The sequence below is a fragment of the Leuresthes tenuis genome, unplaced genomic scaffold (genome assembly GCF_036924035.1).
Source record: "Leuresthes tenuis unplaced genomic scaffold, fLeuTen1.0.hap1 SCAF_14, whole genome shotgun sequence".
NCBI classification, from domain to species: Eukaryota; Metazoa; Chordata; class Actinopteri; order Atheriniformes; family Atherinopsidae; genus Leuresthes; species Leuresthes tenuis.
The window spans coordinates 15,762,563-15,780,546 of NW_027325368.1; the positions used below are offsets into that span (position 1 = coordinate 15,762,563).

General features: G+C 39.6%; 1 protein-coding gene across 2 annotated transcripts in view; it reads left to right on the forward strand.

Moving 5' to 3' along the window:
* LOC140269071 (glypican-5-like) overlaps positions 1-12,064 on the forward strand; it is a 95,594-nt gene extending 83,530 nt beyond the window's left edge. For both annotated transcript variants that reach the window (XM_072364094.1, XM_072364095.1), the window contains one exon: positions 9,990-12,064. In XM_072364094.1, the coding sequence (XP_072220195.1) occupies positions 9,990-10,159 (170 nt within the window). In that variant the 3' untranslated portion in view covers positions 10,160-12,064. The remainder of the gene's footprint in view (positions 1-9,989) is intronic.
* The last annotated feature ends 5,920 nt before the right edge of the window (positions 12,065-17,984 follow it).

Sequence of the window (17,984 nt, forward strand, 5' to 3'; positions counted from 1 at the left end):
ACATCTCTGGGAGCCTAGAAGGAAAACGCCAAGAATCTCTGGTGTGACAACAGTTTATTAAACCAAAGGAAGTAGTGGGAGTGACTATCCTTGGAAATAAGTGAAAAATGTTATAATGTTACTTTCAACATTTTATGTGGCTGCTCTGATGTTAACCAGAAGAGGAGCACAGAATGTCCAACGAGTCACTGCTCTGATACCGTAGCTGCATTACACCCTTAACTACAGAACCAGAGATGGAACTCTCATTCACTAATAAAACGAGAAGTCTTTACAGTGTGTGCAGGTTCCCAAACAGTAAATGGGATTTTAAAGATGTTAAAATGGCGTCCAGACTCATAAAGTGTTCTTTATTGAAAGCTGCAAATTCAATGGATATCACTTGAGGTTTATACGTGCATAACGCCCTGGTACACCACCCGTTCCCACTGACCCTGAGTCTGGCAAAAATTTCCCCTTAAAGCTTGTCATTAAGACTAGATTAAATCCGTGCTTAGTGAATATAAGGAAATATTTTGCTTCTGGCTACACAAACTTACAGTTAGATAATTAGTTGAGACAACATTATGATAGACCTGGTTTATTTAATCTACTTTATCGAAGTCCATACCCAGACGTCTATGCTTGGGGTTGCGATGTGGATTTGATTGGAGGGTGTGCATGTGTTTGTGTGTGGCATGAATAACTTTCTTGACTAATTTGCCTCGCCTAGAGCTCAACTCCAACTACTAACAGAGAAACTGGCATTCCTTCTGTAACACAGTACTAGGCAAATAAAGGCAGACATTCCAGTGATATTGAAAAGTACTGCAGAAGGATAAGCAGGGATGAGTATGATCCCCTTTGTCTCATCTCGAGCTGCTATGCAAGAGGAAATACAAACTAGGTGAGGAAAGAAGAAATGAAAGCTTGGAGAGAGTTAGGTTTGGATTTTCCCTCTGATCAGATAGGAATGTAATTCTAGCTTAAACTAAAAAAATAAAATAAAAAAAAGTAAACTTTTATAGTTAACAAAATCACCAGTATCAGTTTTAGATGGAAGAGGTGCATTACTGAATGGGTGGTCAGAAGTCTTGTTGCAATCAGCACATTTTATATCGACTACCTGCAGGGTGAGTCTTTGTAGGCTTTATGCATCAAGGATACTCACATGCAAGACAAGGCACTTCATTAAAGGCCAATCCCATTGACCAGTGTTGAGAGTGACAAAGCCCTTCTCCCCTATCCATAACTAATGTGGCAATTAGAGCTGAATCTGGAAAGGACTGTCAGGCCTGAGGACTGGCAGGGGGGGGCTGAACTCTCGCTGACTCAGCTAATTACAGCTTAGATACTATTTCTAAGGAATATTAAACCTAAAACTGAAGCCAGTAATACACCAAGAGTTTACTTCAAAGTGTCAAACTCACCCCCACAAAATAAAACATTTATAACATCACAGCACAATGTTGTTTTTCTTTTTTTTTTTCTTTTCCAACGCATATCTGAAAACACTTTGAAGTTGAAAAGGCAAGTATCACTGAAGTCAGTTTTATTCAGAGCAAGCTGGTCACGTGGAGCAACACAAGGCTGCATTCTGTTTTCTGCACTTTGCATTTGAGTGTGTGTGCACAAATGTTGCCACTTACTGCCACTGAGCACAATAATGACTTTTTTTTCCCCCATTTCTACCCTGACAGACTTTGACTTGAAGCAAACTTTGACAGCCAGCTCAGAGGTTTTGATTGTATGAAATTGTAAATGTGTAAAGCGAAATTGGACTCTCTATACTGTATGAAAGAGACTATGCAATCTGGCTTTGTGGCAAAGCTCAGTGGTATACCTAAGTGGAGCATTTGCTGATGTCAAGCAACTTCTTTGTTGTGCTAAAACAAGTCAAGATCTGTGCCATGTGTAAAAGTTAGACCACAGATGGAGGAACAAAAGAGAGCATTCTTAATAATAATAATAAAAATTCAGTATCTCTTGAGTGGTGCCTGATGTACACTTCCTCTTAATTGTCTTGGATAGAGATGAACTGTGTGCATGCATGTGTGTGAGAGAGAAAAGTGAAAGAGAGAGCAGGAGAATATAAATGTGTCTTTGTTTCTGCATCCTTCACACTTGTCTGTCTACAAGGACAACCTGACACCTGCTAGTGCAATGAGGCATCTAATGTTTGAGTGGACACAGGTGTAGGATGTGCTCTGAGTATATGTTGGATAGTGGTGTGTGTGTGTCGGTAGCTGCATGTGAGACACAGAAGTTTTCCAGTGCTTTTTACTAGCAGATAGACACTGTTTTCTTCTCAAGTTTACACTCTTCATCTTGAAAATTTGTCGCTTTAACTGGTGGAGGTCACTGTCCTCCCAGGGCCCCATTTGCCAATTTGTTTCTGCGCATATGTGTTTTTGTGTGTTTAAAGGGTGTAAATTTGAATCTGTTCAAAGAGCTTGTCTGGATTGCAGCCATTACACTGATATGTGCTCAGGAGTTGCCATGCTGTAATGTCGGTTGCTAGGTTAGCTATAGGCTAATATGTGTACCCCACCGGTGCCCCAGTATTTTGGCCCTTGAGTGTCCAGGGACCATATGTCAGTCCTTATTTCACAATGCCAAAGGGACAGTTCTCAGAGATTTTGTTTTGTGTGATTGTTAACACACAAAAACAGTGCACCGCTGTATCAGAAAACAAGATCATTTTGACATAAAGAATGAATCACGGACCACAGCACAGACCGAGATGGACAGTAATGATCTATGAATTCATCCCTCCCTCATCTGTAAACCTTTCCTCTTTTTCATAAAACACTAATAAGAAAACATTGTGTGACTGGAAAGGCAAATGTCCATGTGAGACAGTGAGCGAGGTCTTACAAAACACAGTGACCCACAGTATTCTTTCATTCTTTTGCTGTCCTCAAGCAAGCAGTGTCAGGATACCCACAATCCATTGCCACAGAAAGGGGCATCAATCTTTTATCTGTGTGCATAGGTCTGATGGGAATGAGATATATATATATATATTAAAAAATGAAAATGCTGCAGATACGCAGCATATAGGCAAATGTAAATGAATGTAGGCACAGGTACATGGATGTGGATATAAGTATCCAGGATACCTCTGAATGTGGTATAGTGTCATTATTAAGGTGCTTGGCAGTTCTGTTTTTAATCAAAAAATAGATGCGTTGGGTTTCTGAAAGATGGTATAGTTCAAGTCACTGAATGTAATGGTGATCGTACAGAAACATCAGTAGACATGCTGATGTCCTGTCTGTTGCTCAGCTGACAGCTGACTGTAACATAGCCTACATGTTTATTTGCATATTGAACTGGTAACTGAGATCCAATTACAAGACATCCCTCAGGATGCATGTGGAAATACATTTGAACACCAGGTGTAAACATGTATTCTTAGAGCTGTACACATGTGATTTGGTCACACCCAATGCATATTAATACTAATGCAGAGCACTCTAAAGATTCTAGAAAAATGACAAAGGCAAAATGAACAACCGACTCTAGATGTCAGTTTTAATGTCACTTTCTATGTTGATTTCAGTCATTTGAATCTAAACTGGAGCCTTGATTCAGCTTTTTTATCATTTAATAAATACAGCCATGTACTTACTTTTTTCCTTACAACTAATGTATATAGGGTTTTGTATATAGTTTTCAGTATTTTGCAAGTGTTCAGATTTAGTTGGGTATAATTCTCAACTATGAAACTTCAAACCAGTTTGAATGAGTACATGCAAGACGAGACAAGTGAAACATTGTACTACATCTGTGTCTCTTCTCCCTTTTCACCTGGGAAATGGAGAGCCCTTTTGTTCTCAAAAGGAGAGATGGCAGGAAACTGGCAAAGGTTACACATTGAGAAATCTTTGTTAAAGACTGAAACCAATGTTGCAAATATATTTCACTTACCCAAATCCACAGATTTAGGTAAGTATAGATAATGGCTATTGCTTAAACATCTGATTTTACAGCTAATAAAGATTGATCTGGAAAATCCTCAGTGTAATAATTAAGGTGCTTTGCAGCTCTGTTAGAAGAGGAAGACAAACTGTTTAATATGCACTGAAGTGTTGAATGAAGAAAACAGTATGCTCAGTGGTTAGCTAATAACATTATCGTCTCTAATTCAGGCAGCATGTTTGTGTGCCTGCATATTTCCATTCACCATGAGCTGCATAAATCTTTGCGTGTATACTTGTGAATACTGGGTTTTGTAATAACTGATTCAGAGGTCACCTATGTTATTGAAAGATCAACATAAGGCAGAGCCAGTGGCCTTGTAAAAAGCCAGACTCCTGAGCTGCTTTACAGCCACCACCTCCTGCATCCGCCTCCCATCAACTGCTCAGCAAGGAGAGAAGCTTCAAGGTCAAGACAGCGTTGTGATCTTAGAGAGAGAGGAAAGAAGGAACAACAAGATAGTGACCCCCAAGTCGCATCCACAGCACTCACTCAATGTGATTTACATCACATTTCAACTATCCTTTTCCTTTCCTTTTACCGGCAGAGAAGTGAAAACTAACACAGGCACTAAAACTCATAATAAACATGTCAAAGTTGCATATATTCTCATGCAACTTCTGTGTAAGTTTAGGGGAAACTGTATAACCCCAGATTCATCGGGGAATGGATTGAGATTAAATTCAGGGACAATTTTAATTCAGTGACATGAGGAAGAACGAGCGCAACCAAATTAGTTGATCACATCGCAGTATTTGTAATGGCTACAAATCTGTGTTTTGTCAACTTGATGTCAAGAAGTGTGACACCTTTCAAAGCCCGAGCATACAGCACATTTTTTCAGTAGATTACAGTTCTGCTGCTAAGGCTCGGCTCGGACTCTTGTGCAAGCATGCGCAACACGCATATACAAGTAAGAAAATATACTGTACAGTACATGATCAGGGCTTTTCAGCATCATAATTTTCACCCCTCTGTATGGATGGATGAGTATTAGTTTGTGCATCCCTCTGTGATGGGTGCCCTCTGTGTGAGTACTGTGACCTCTGATGCTCAGAAGGACAGAAGAAAGAGAGTTGGGTTTAATCTGTGTGGCAGCTTTCATAGAAAACAAACAAACAAAAAAGAATAGTAGTACAAATTTGATCTCATTGTCCAGAGAGCAATCATGCAATTTTTTTGTCCCCCAAATTTTTTCCAGAGAAATAATGCTAATACATTTGTTATTCCTCTCGCTCACCCTCAAACCTTATTTCTCTTTCCCTCAGTCCCTTCTTTTTAATTCCTCTTGCCTCTTGGCCAGAACCTACAGTCCACTTCTTATTCAGTGTTGTGGCTAGACTGTTTAGAAGCAGCTGTTGTTCCTCTTTGGCTGGTGGGAAACTGAGGTTTCTCCACACATACAAGCTACCCATCTGGAGAGGCATTAGTGGCAAGGACATTGTGAACCAGTTCTCACACGCTTAGCCAACACAGAGGTCAACAAGGTTCTGAAACTATGCGAGTATATATCAGAGTCAGATGTACAAAGTCACATGATGGACTTTTTCATTTTCTTAGTGACCCAGTTTACGGTGAGTTTTGATGACAAATTAAAGCTTGCACAATCCGTTCTTTATACTAGTCTATATCCCAAACACACTTGCACACATGATCTCACACTTCCCAAAAAATAAGCTCTGAGCTTCTGTTTTTATTTTTCCCTGTCATTCTTTGTTTCCTGTTGTAAATCTTTTACAAATCAAATCACATTTGTCTTTTAGTGGTGGAAAACAAATGTCATTGACTGTTGTTGCCATGGGAGAAGTATGTCAAAGTGCCACAGCATAGCCTTGAAGTCGCTTGAAGTGATTAATTCAATCTGTCTCGATATGAGTGACCAAAGATTTTCGTCTTCCTCATACTTCTTCCCAACTGTTTTCTTCTTCTAACCGTCTATGTCATTCCTCACTCTCTCCCACCCTCCGCTTTTCTATCTTGCTTTAATTTTCCTTCTTTCACCGCACCATATTTAGGGGATTTACACATGAACCAGTCCATGAAGCATGGCTTATATCTGCTAACATTGTCTCATTATGACAGCAAAATCACATTCCATTATCCACCTGTCCTGGATTTCTTTAAATTGCTTCAGTCCAGCTTTTTCTTAAGTTTCTACACTCTCAACTATAACTAGGTGACAATTCTGTTTTATTTTTTACAACCCCTTTTCCAAAAGAGTATGGACATTGTCTAAAATGTGAAAAAAACAAGGGATATTGTAAATCATCATAACCCTATATAGCTATTCTTGAAAACAGTGGAGTCAATTGTTTAAACTGAGATATTTTATTAATTTTCAAAGATAAAATTTGATATCTTAGTATGTTTTAAAATATTTGGCACAGTTGCAACAACAGAATATGAAGATGTGTAAATAATCTATCAACCGATTCAGTTGATTAGGAACAGGTCGGTAACAGAATTGGACTAATAAAATAAATAGTCAAATAATCCAAAGCAATCTTTGTACACAAGGGACAAGGCTGAAAACTAATACTATATAGCATGAGAAAACATAGATGTAAGCAAGGGACACTTGAGACACTGTCACTATTTAAGTTACTATGGTTGTTATTTCCATCATAGTTACATAGGGCTGCACGGTGCTGTAGTGGTTCGCACTGTTGTCTCACAGCAAGAGGGTTCCTGGTTTGATCCCTGGCCTTTCTGTGTGGAGTTGGCGTGTTCTCGTTGTGTATGCATGGGTTCTCTCCAGGTACTCCGGCTTCCCCCACCACCCAAAGACATGCATGTTAGGTTAATTGGTGTCCCTAAATTGAGAGTGAGCATGGTCTCTATATGTCCCTGTAACGATCTCACCTGGTGACAGCTGGGATGGCTGGGCTCCAGCCCCCCGCGACCCTGAGGCAAGTATAGAAAATGGATAGATAGTTAAATAATGAGAAGGATGTTTAAAGTGCAGAGTCTTTTAATAAAAGGGGTCGTGGAGGCTTACCACAGTGCAGAAAAAACAATAGAGAGGTAACAGGAACGTTACGAGTGGCAAAATCAGTGGTTGTGCAGGCCCCCTACATACAGAGGCTATAGTCATTGCTGCAGTCGGCCCCGGTTCGAGTCTTGCATCGGACAGCCATTACTGCATGTCAATCCCCCTATCTCTGCCCTCTGTTTGCTGTGTCTCTCTAACTATCAATAAAGGCATAAAAAAGCCCCCCAAAAAATAATAATAAAAAATAGAAGATAGAACACTTTGGTGAGCCCTGCAATATAATAATTCAGTTTTGAGTGACCTACCTGTGATAAAGATAAAAAACCTTAAGGACATTTAGCCGAGTAAAGACCACTCCAGCAACTTTAATATAAAAAGAAGGCCTTATGACAGCAAATGCAGAAGGTATAGCACAAGATGTAAATAATTCACATTCCTCAAGAAAAGACAGGCCAAAATAGATTTTTTTTTTCCCATAGAACTTCCCATAAAACAAGAGCAGTTCTGGAGCATCTTTCTTTGAACAGACAAAACTACGATTAACCTGTACTAGAATGAAGGGATTGGCTCATGATCAAATTTTAAACAGTCATCCACTTATGAAACACATACAGGCAGCGTGAGCCAAGGCACTGATGACAGAGGCTGCCAGATGAATTTTGAATTGTATAGAGCTGTCTGTTCAGAGATGTCTGTTCAGAGCTGTCTGGGTTTTGGTGGGTATAGAAATTGTGCAATGGACACGTCACTTACCCAATTTCAGTCTGATCAAGCTGCTTTTTTGCTTGCTGTAGTCAAAGCCAAAGACAATAAAGAAACTCGCATATAACAACTGAAGACAGATATGTGGACCCCTTGAGCCTCTTCACAGAAGCTATCGCAGCCATTTCAAACTTAGAATTTAAAAAGATGAATTTGTCCAGTAAATAACAGCATTGAATTACACTGCACAAAGCTTAGTTAATCACTGCATGAAGCAATCAGACACTCCCTCCCTGAATTTCCCAGAAACTCAAAAAAAAAATTCTTTTTAAAGATTTTAAGTCATTTTTAAAGTTTTTCATAGAGTAAAAGTTCTTTCCACTTATTTCTGTACCTTTTGTAAGAAGATTCATCTGCGTTGGGGACTTCAGATCTTTGATCTCTTTGTTAAAATGTACCATTCTAATAACAAATGTTTCAGACATCTGAAAATGCTTATTACTGAATGCAACTTATGAAGAATAATGGAACATTCACAGATCTGGATAAACAAATGGGCCCTATTATCAATCTTATTTTCTCAAAATGCATCCATGCTACTTTAATTAGAATATACCATATGATTGATGGAATGCTTACCGACACTGTGTAATTTTTATTGGATCCAATTTTCGTCATTAGCAACATTGTGTATAACTGAAAACCTACCTTGGATTAAAAAGGACATTTTATGTTGCTGGCATTATTGTTGTCTGTCGTAATTGGTTGTTCTGGCAAGGACCTGCTCCATTAATTAGCCAGTTGGTTAGACTGCAGCACAGCAGCATTAGTGTTGACTTGGCCCATTCAAATGGTGTGTTCTGACAACTCCCCAACGAGCCCATTTCCATTGAAACAATAACAGCAATCTGATTTGGTATAAATGATGTCTTTGTCTATTGTCTACTAGAACAACAAAAACCATTGGCACAAGAAACACTTCACTCTTCAGAGCCCTGCCGAGCCCTATTCACTCATGCATGCTCCAAAACCCAAGAGGACGGTTAGGGATGGGCTGACATTTCTTCTCAGACCTACTAAAGCAAAAGCAAAACAGAAAAGCAATACATTTTGCTATTAAATATCAGGGAAGAAGTCATTTAGTGAGATATTTGTTTCTTCTGTGGGGTGCAATAAATCTTTGGATTATCTGATCAAGATGTCATTACAAAAAGATTGTTGTAACTTTACGCAATGAGACACCTGAACTCTAGACAGATCAGTTTGTATACACAATAATGGGAATCATTGCAAAATTGGCCTCCTTTTGAGGTTGTGACAGTTTAAAGAAAAAAAAAAAAGAATGATACTGGGGATTGGCACTGTTGGTGCTCCCTCTCACTGACATTCCCCCTATCACAATACACACTCCATCGTTTTCAATCTTGTTCTATTTCCTATAAATATGTCTTCTTGTCTCCCATGTGATACTTATCTGTCCCTCTTTAGACACTTAGTCAAGTTTTGCAGGGGCCCCTCGTTTCAGCTCCTCGATAGAAACTTGTAATGTCTCAGACTTGCAGGTTAACTGGAATTAAGCTTGTATCTGAGGGTGTGTGAGATCCTGCTGTGCTGAGGGTTTTTTACTGCCTCTTATACACTGATGTACTTAACTGTACTGGGTTGGGTCAAGATGGGATTCATGCAGAGGAATAGAAAGAAGGCTGGGCAATGAGCAGAAGGAATGTATTTACACTGTCATCATCCAGATTGAAAGAGGAACAAAGACGGTAGCAAAGTGACATCATCGATGCATGAGGATGTTTAGGAGAGTTGATAATATACATAGAAGCAAGGGTCAAGCAATCCTTTCTCATGATGAGTGTATGGAATTAAAGATGGCTGTCCCCAGCGGGCAGAAAAACTGTGCACAATGGCACTGGCTTGATGTGTGTGAATATATGAAGGTAAGGTGTTACGGCAGCTGAAGAGTAATACAGTGGTTCTATGAGTGTATTTGTGAACATTTTTAAAGCACACTTGAATGTAAATCACGAGTGCTTTAAACTCAAACTGCTACAGCTGTGCTCATACTGATCCATATTTGAGTTAACTTTACTGAGAGCCGGCATATCATGTATCATTTTATGTTTGATCGTTTTTGAAAACTCGGATTCAAGGGATTTCAATGGTCATTGGATGATGATGAGCTTCTGATATATCATTTTCAAGAGCCCAAACGACTTGAAATGAATGAAAACAGATTGCTATGATTACAGTGGAAAGCTTCACTTTTTTTTTTTTTTACCTCTGTCTGTTTCTTTCTTTTGATTTCTGTTTTTGTCTCTCCCAGCACCTCAAGATGTCCCCACTGAACGGAAGTCAAGTGACAGCCTACCAGAAAGTCCCCCTGTTCCCCCCTCGGTGCAGGTGATAGGGGGCTTGCCATCAGCCAGCCAGGCTCAACCTTGGAGCCTTGCATTGCTTTTTGCTGGACTTTGTTTGCAGCGGATGCTGTTCTGATGACAGTACTGTCTGTGAATCAGCCATCATCCCTGTCCATTTTGGAACCTACATGCACACAGACACTCATAAATATATGACAAATATATTCCTTCCTCCTGTCCTCAGCCTAGGTCGATGGATGGTAATAAAGGAAAGAAACCGAAAAGAAAAGCTGGACAGTGTGGACAGAGCTGTAGGAGCTGGTAGATGGATGGGCTGTTGTAGGAACCTTTGTCCAGCAGCATCATCAATATGGGTGTTTGCACAAGCTGACTGCATGCATGCTCATCTACAAAGAATAAATGTACCGTTTCTATGCACTGTTTGGGGCTAGACATGCGTGTTTACAGGAGCTCCACGGCTTCGTTCATACAAACACACCCTTTGCAATTGAAAATGGGACTGCATCATTCTTAAGAGCATTTAAAAATGTAAACACTCACAAACATGTTAAACACAACAGCTGTCTTCCTTTTATACTGCTGTTTTTCACATATCCTCTAAGCTACAAATCTAATCACAGCACTGCACTATTCGCCAGCCAGGCAGAAGAATTCTGCTCCTTTAAAAAAAATTCAAATAGTTTAATTTTAGGGATTAGAGATTGCACGATAGACTGATGGCTCAGTCCCAGTTGCCCGGCCGAAAACAGCAGCTTTGATATGCTCTAATGCCTGTGTACCTTTGCAGGGATTAGAATGTAATGACTTCACAGGTACAGCACAGACTTGCTTGCACAGCTGAACATACTGTGCAGTTAAACAAGGTGTGTATACTGTAGCTAGCAACTGTATATAGGTGGAAAGATTTGACGGAGGGAATGAGGTACTGATATATTAAAAAAAAGCTCTTAAATGGTTGAACTGAATGGGTTTTGCTTTTATTTTTATTTTGGGGCTATGCGTTTCAGCTCTATGTGCAAAAAAAAAAAAAAAACTATGCAAAAATAAAACAAGATTGTTCATCCTTATTCCACCTCAAACCATGAAAGAAATGGACAGTTTTGGACATTTGAAAAAAGTCTGTAGGTTCTTGACTGGACTGTTTATTGTGCATCCTGTTTGTGTGCTTGCTTGCCGAATTGCACATTAGTGTACGTATAACCTGCAAAGTTACCAAAAGCGTTTTGAAAAAATTTGGCCCCTTGTTCAGATAGCTTCGATCTTCTGTATATTTTTGAAACCTTGATATATTTTTTTTCCCCCTCTTTGAAATGGATAGTTTGTGATTTGAAATGTAAGTATAATAATAGGGATGGTGGACTCTTAATCCAGTTTGTTTTATTTTCTAAATTTTTACTGATACTGTGCAGTGGTAGCCATTGTTTTATTGTAATACTGCATCCTGTATTTCATTCAGTATTGGACAAGACCCAAATAATATGTAATGCCTGCAAGACCATTCCTTGAAACTTACAACAGCTGAAAGCATATTTTAAAGGAGTCTGCATGGATATAGAGCAAAGGGGAAGCTCAACAAAAAACTTTCTTCTGCTGAAAATGTATTCACTTTTACGAGCACGGTGGAGTACCTGTCTGAATGAGGACAATGAATGTATGGTCAGGGCTACACAGACACGATAAAGAAGCAGACTATGCCCTATCCAGCCACACAGATGCAACGTCTAAGCTCAATAGTTTTGCATATACATGCATATACATATACATTTCACACAAAATCCCTGCAATTGAATAAGAGTAACAATTGCAATAATTGTGTAAGGTGTTTACAGTTTAATGTGACTCCTAGTTGTTTCCTTCCAGCATTCACTGCACCCACTTATCATTTACAATCATATATCCTGCGCATGTGTATAAATGTACATATTTTACATCATTTGCCACTTGTTTTGTGTCTCTTTTTTGTATCAGTATGATACACTGTAGTTGAGCTCTATTAAACGTGCTCCGCTCTTTTGCTCGTCTCAATAGTCCCTCCTTAAGGAATATCGGTTGCAAAAAACATGGATTTGCTTGGAAACTGGGTTTACTAAAAGGCTGGACACACCCATGGCACATCCACAGGGTTTCTCATGTGCTTGTACAGACTATGCTTGACTTACGTCTTTCTCACCGTCATATTGTGCTTGTTAGGGCATGACAACATCTCTTTTTACTCTTGGCATATTATTTAATTCCCAGCATTGCTTCAGACATCTTCCATCTGATCTGCCTAATAATAAGTGCAAACACCTATGTCACATACAGGCTTCTCAATATTTCATGTTGTCATAACTCATACAGGAAGTCCAATAAATATTATACAGTATAATGACAGAGTAATGTCACAACAAAATGTTTGTCTTTTTGAAAAACAAGTGCATGTCACACAGAGTTTACTTTCTTTCAAGTGTTTTGGATGAATATTCCTATCATGTCTGTGCATTTTCAGGACTTTGCCTGTGATCATACTTGCTGCTAGTCAGCAATGAGGAGGACTGAGTTATAAGGGCACAAGCAGGGCAAGCTGTCTTAGCCTGACCTTCTCTATTTGCATCCAGGAAGCCTTTTGCTAAACATATCATTCTGTGTTTGCACCAGGAATGGCGAGGGGGAGGGAGAGAGTGCAGAAGACATGAATAGTTTTGGCACGAGAAAGTCAGTCATGATGACAGGGTCGTCGACAGAGACTGTTATGGATGACCTGTTGGCTGTTCCTGAGGGGGAACTTTGCCTATTCATGGAGATAGTTAGTCCTGCATTTCTTAGCATCCCCATTAGCCAAGCTTAGAACACATAAACACAAAGTAAGCAATGTGAGGTGCAAAAACACACACAGTCACTGTGTCTCAAATCGAGTACTTCTGTATGGAAACTTGCTATTTTGAGATCATAAGTGTGTTCACATTGACAAGGATGGCTTTATGTATAGATAACATTGTATTTCTCACCCTCAATGATTTCCATTTTGCTAAAAGTATAATTTATCCGTTTACAGCTAATATGAGGAGGATACTTCTCCGCAACAGTGTTTTTTTGTCCGGCATTGACTGTTTATATGCTGTCACAGTGCGAGTATGGAGAGGACACAAACGCAGGTTCAGGAGTCAAGGAGTCCAAAATCTCTAAAATGCTGAGCAAGGCAGGAAGAGAACTCAACAATGCATGAAGAACTGATACAACAGCAAACAATGACAACAATCTGGCAATGTACAAAAGAAAACTGATAGAATATATATCTTACTTTTGGTGTGACAGTTATGAGGTGGATATCCGGCTCTCCAGCCCTTTGTCATTTGCAAGGCGTCAAACACTACGGTTTTGTCCAAGCCCATGATATAAAAACAAAATTATCTTTGGTGTTGGTTTTCTCACACATGTACTAAATTAGCCGTGTTTTCCTGCTAATCTCTAAATACATACTGTACCTACCTTTAACAATTGGCAATGTAGTGGGTCAGGCTATTTTTATCCACTGGTTCGCATAAATGCTTTTGTTTTATTGTTTGATAGCCAATAACCTGAATTATATTAATGTTTTGATTACGTACTGACCACAATACTGAAAATATGTGCCTTTTCAATTTCAGGAATATCGTCACTTTTTGGCTATTAGGTCCCAAATGTGAGACCGTTTGAAACCACCAAAGATCCTCTACACCAACAGCATGATGAAAAATAATCTGCACAAGCACTGAACATTGTGTTGTGTTATGAACAGTGCATGGCTGAAATGGAATTTGAAGGATTGCTGTATTGTTATATTGGTAGATATAATTTACATTACATTTTACATCCATTTAGGTTATATTTGTGTAATTTACTTAGATTTTTGAGATGTCTGTTGTTTTACATTGCAAGAGTGAACTGCTGAGACACATTCCCCAAAAAATGTTAAAATGTTCTTGATTTGTTTGTCTGAAAAATGCCAATGCGTGGTTGGTGTAAAATGGGTTAAAGATTTCTTTTGAAGATTATGTTGAAGAATAGGTTAGAACTTGTGTTTGTGTTAACTCCCGTTGGTGTAAAATGACTTAGGACTGCCACCAGAATCCTAAAGGGGGGAGTCAGGGGCAAAACCACAGGAAATTAACTAAATGGGCCATCTCTTTTCTGAAGAAACAGAAGTTGGGCTGCATTGTGACATGACCATCAAAACTTTTTATTTTTTCATTCACTTGCTGCTTACTTTTAGTTTCACTTACATTTTGGTTAGATTTAGGCATCCACTTTATTAGGTTTAGGCTACACAGTTTCTCCCTGGTTTGTATGAACGACCAAAATTATTTTATAACTTAGTTTATAACTGAAGGTATATATTACATAACTACCGTGTTGATTTGTGACTCCAAGTGGACCTGAAACAAACAGCTGTATACGACACCATTTAAGTAATATTGGGCTGCTCAGTCATGCACTAATGCTAAAGTATTTTACCATTAATAACTATAGCTAGATTAGCTACAGACACATGCACAATAGGACAGAAGCATACATATCTATAGTAATATCTATAACTGGTCTTCAGAGTAACACCAGTCTTTTTTTTTCTGTAGAGCTATTATGTAAGTATATAACGGTTATTTATCTGGCGACAGTGGCCTTATAAGTCTCACCACCTTCTGCTGTTTTACCCATCAGCCGGGGAGCACAGCTAAGAGCACTTTCCTGGCTATAAGCACACAGTGTCACGATGAACACAAAAATCATCGCACACCAGTGATCTCATTCCCACACCCTGTCTCACAGTGGTACACTTCACAGTGCACGCACAGTGCATGTGATCCTCGGAGTCTATTTCATGCTTGTCGCTGTGAAACTGAGTGTCTGGCTGCAGAAGGGTGAGGACAGTGTACAGTCGAGGTTACCGTGCCTCCTCTCTGCTTGGCTTGTAATTGGGTTCTACTGTTCTGCCTGACAAAACTAAAAAATCCACTGTTTTCTTTTAATAGTCCCTGCTGGCTGATGAGGAAAGCAATGGAACTCTTAAAATGTGGACAAAAGTTGAAGCAAACAGAAACTGTAAAAGAGACAATATGAAAATTGCTTTGAACCATGCTTTCATTCTTTAGTTTACTTCATAAAATGAGGTCTTATCATAAAAGGATTATTGCTGATTCTTTGGGATACTCACACACACACACATTTTCAGGAAACACTGTGGTCAGTGAGTGTAACTGAGAGTTTGGTGGACCTGAGGTCACAGCTGCTCAGCTGTCTGTCTGGACTATTTTAAACGGCAGCTCACATCAGCGCTTCTGCCCCACTGGCGTGGCCATGTGCACACCTAAACATCCAAACACATGCACGCAGACAGAGAGAGAGGGTGAGAGAGAAATTTTACCTTCTTTGTAAAGAGAAAAAACTAGTCTTAATTTAGAGTCAGAGAAGTTGCATCTCACACAGTGAACAGGACCTTAAAAGCATGAATCTTTTTTTTGTCCAATAGACGTTCATGAAGTAAGCGTGATTGTGCAATAGTGGGGTGACAGTGGAGTAACCCACCCCCCACCCCCATCCATCTACAGATTGTCTTACCTTTTCAGCAAGTGGATCACTGTGACAAGCTTGAACTGGATGAGCGAAGCAAAGGAAGGGAAAAGGCACTGGAAATAGCCTTTCAAAGATAGACAATTAGGTGAAGGGTTCCTGTGGCTCCTGTTAACCGCAGCTCTCCCTCTTGACTTTCAGTTGTCAGCTGTATCCATTTCCCTCTGCTCAGAACTCCCTCTGCTCTCACAACATGCTAACACAAGCTGTCACTGCCAATTGTCGATCTGTCTCCCAGTTCCGCTGGGTAGTTAGCATTATGCTTAGTGGGTTCTTGAGCTGACTGTTTGAGTTCAATTAAACTAATTTTCAACATGATAAAGCATCAAGGGGAGCGTCGGCATCACAGACAGAGATCAACAGGGACACGAGAACTTTGCTTTATTCCTCCTAACTGCTGATTGCTCTCAGTTGTCACATGTGTTTCCCATCAAGCACTGTTCTGGCGGAGGCCAGGAAAACAGGATAACGTGGTGTTGTCTTCCTGGCAGTTGTCATGCAGTTGTTGTCATTTTCTGTCTGATGATGGTGCAAAACACAAGGATTTGCTCCTGACCAATGAAATCCTGAAAAGGTCAACATGCAAGTAAAAAGCAATCATGCATTCCAAGAACTGTAAAAGTTTTCTCATTGTAAAAGTCATCCTGCCCTCTCCCGAATGCTGCTTCCGGCAAGTCCTTCTGGATGACCGGCATCAAATATGAACCATCACTCAGCTGTGCAATAATTTCAGATCCTACAAGAATCCCAACTTATTCTTCCTGTTATGAAAGAAAAATAGAGGCACACCACAGGCCAGAGCAGCTGGCTGGGACTCCGTTCAAGCTCTCACTGAGAAGATTCACAGTCTTTTCTTGACTAGTCCTACAGGAAAAGGTGCGTACGAGGTCAGGTAGACATGTCAAACTGAGGAGAGAAGGGAGCATCTTTAATAGACTTAGAGCAGTTAAATTTGATATTATGATCTGTTGAGCAGGGAAAAAGGCTTTCTAGTCAATATACTTTAGAAGGTGAAATCTGCAGAAATCAACAAGCCGCTACTAAGGATGCTCTCCACTGAAACTGTACACAAAGGATTTTAAACTGCATTTAAGGAAAAATAGAACACGAGAGCCTGTATCTGCCTGGTTGCCAGAGCATAACTAGAAATACAGAAGATGTATTGTCTCAACATCTGTCTGCTAAAATAGGCTGGTAACAGTCTTCCCTGGCACAGAGTAATCATTTGTAGAGAAAGCCAAATAAACAAAAAACAAACCTGTGATCTCACATAGGACTCACATGAGACTTGAATCTAAGATGAAAATAAGTAAAGAAAGGGCTGGAGTAAAAGAAACCCACTTCACTGTCTTCTTCCATGTCACCCCTCTGTGTTTGCTGGTTAACAAACCATGCTGCAGGTTGATAAACATTTTGAAAATGCATTTCGAGGGTTTCAACATTTTACTCTGTCAACTGGCTTGTAAGTATAGTGTATGTATGCATATGAATGCCTTTTTTGATATGCAGTTCTTCCTCCTGATGTTAGCAACATGCAATTGAAATTTTACCCACTACTGAATTATTCCTTTCTGTGTTTTAATCTCCAAAGTGCCAAGAAAACTTATTGAGCTATGCCATGTCGGCTTCACAAATAATGAGCTGCAGTTGTACGGTCTCTTTGAAAGCAATTTGATTTGCTTCAAAAGCCCAGTTTGATTTTCAGCCGTCCTAAATGAAAGATGACCAATGAGAAATAACTGTAGTGACCTCTTTGGCTGCTATGACTGCTGCTGCAACTTAAACAAGCAACAACCAAGCTATTAATGGGAACGAAGCATGGAACGGCGCTGTCTTGTAAAAACTGAAACAAACATGAACACTGTAGATCGAGGCCAAACATGTATAACATTTGTGTTTTTCACACAAGAAAAAGCAAATGTGGCATGGCAGCAGAAGCCTTGTATGTATGATGTGTCCTCCATCACATACTCTGACTGCACAGAAGGAAGCAGCATGGAAACAGATAGCAGAGGAATTGAGTTTCCAACGTAAGTAGCAAATAAGCGCTGAACATAGTCAATATTTTACGTTTGTCAGCACATAAAACCTACTTTCCATTACTCTGATGCTTGGAATCTGTGTCCCTCATCTGAGTCACACCCTGCTGTGATACAGCAGGTATCATCATCAAACTGTCTGCAGACAACAAGCACGCTGATATTGCCAAGTTCATTAGATGCCTGTCGCACAATGAACTCATATGGCATATAAAACCACACTTTTAGATTAGTATTTATCTCTTATTTTGCAGTTAATTTAAAGTATAATCATGATTCTGAAATGCACTGTACAGTTTAATTGCTACATGTGGG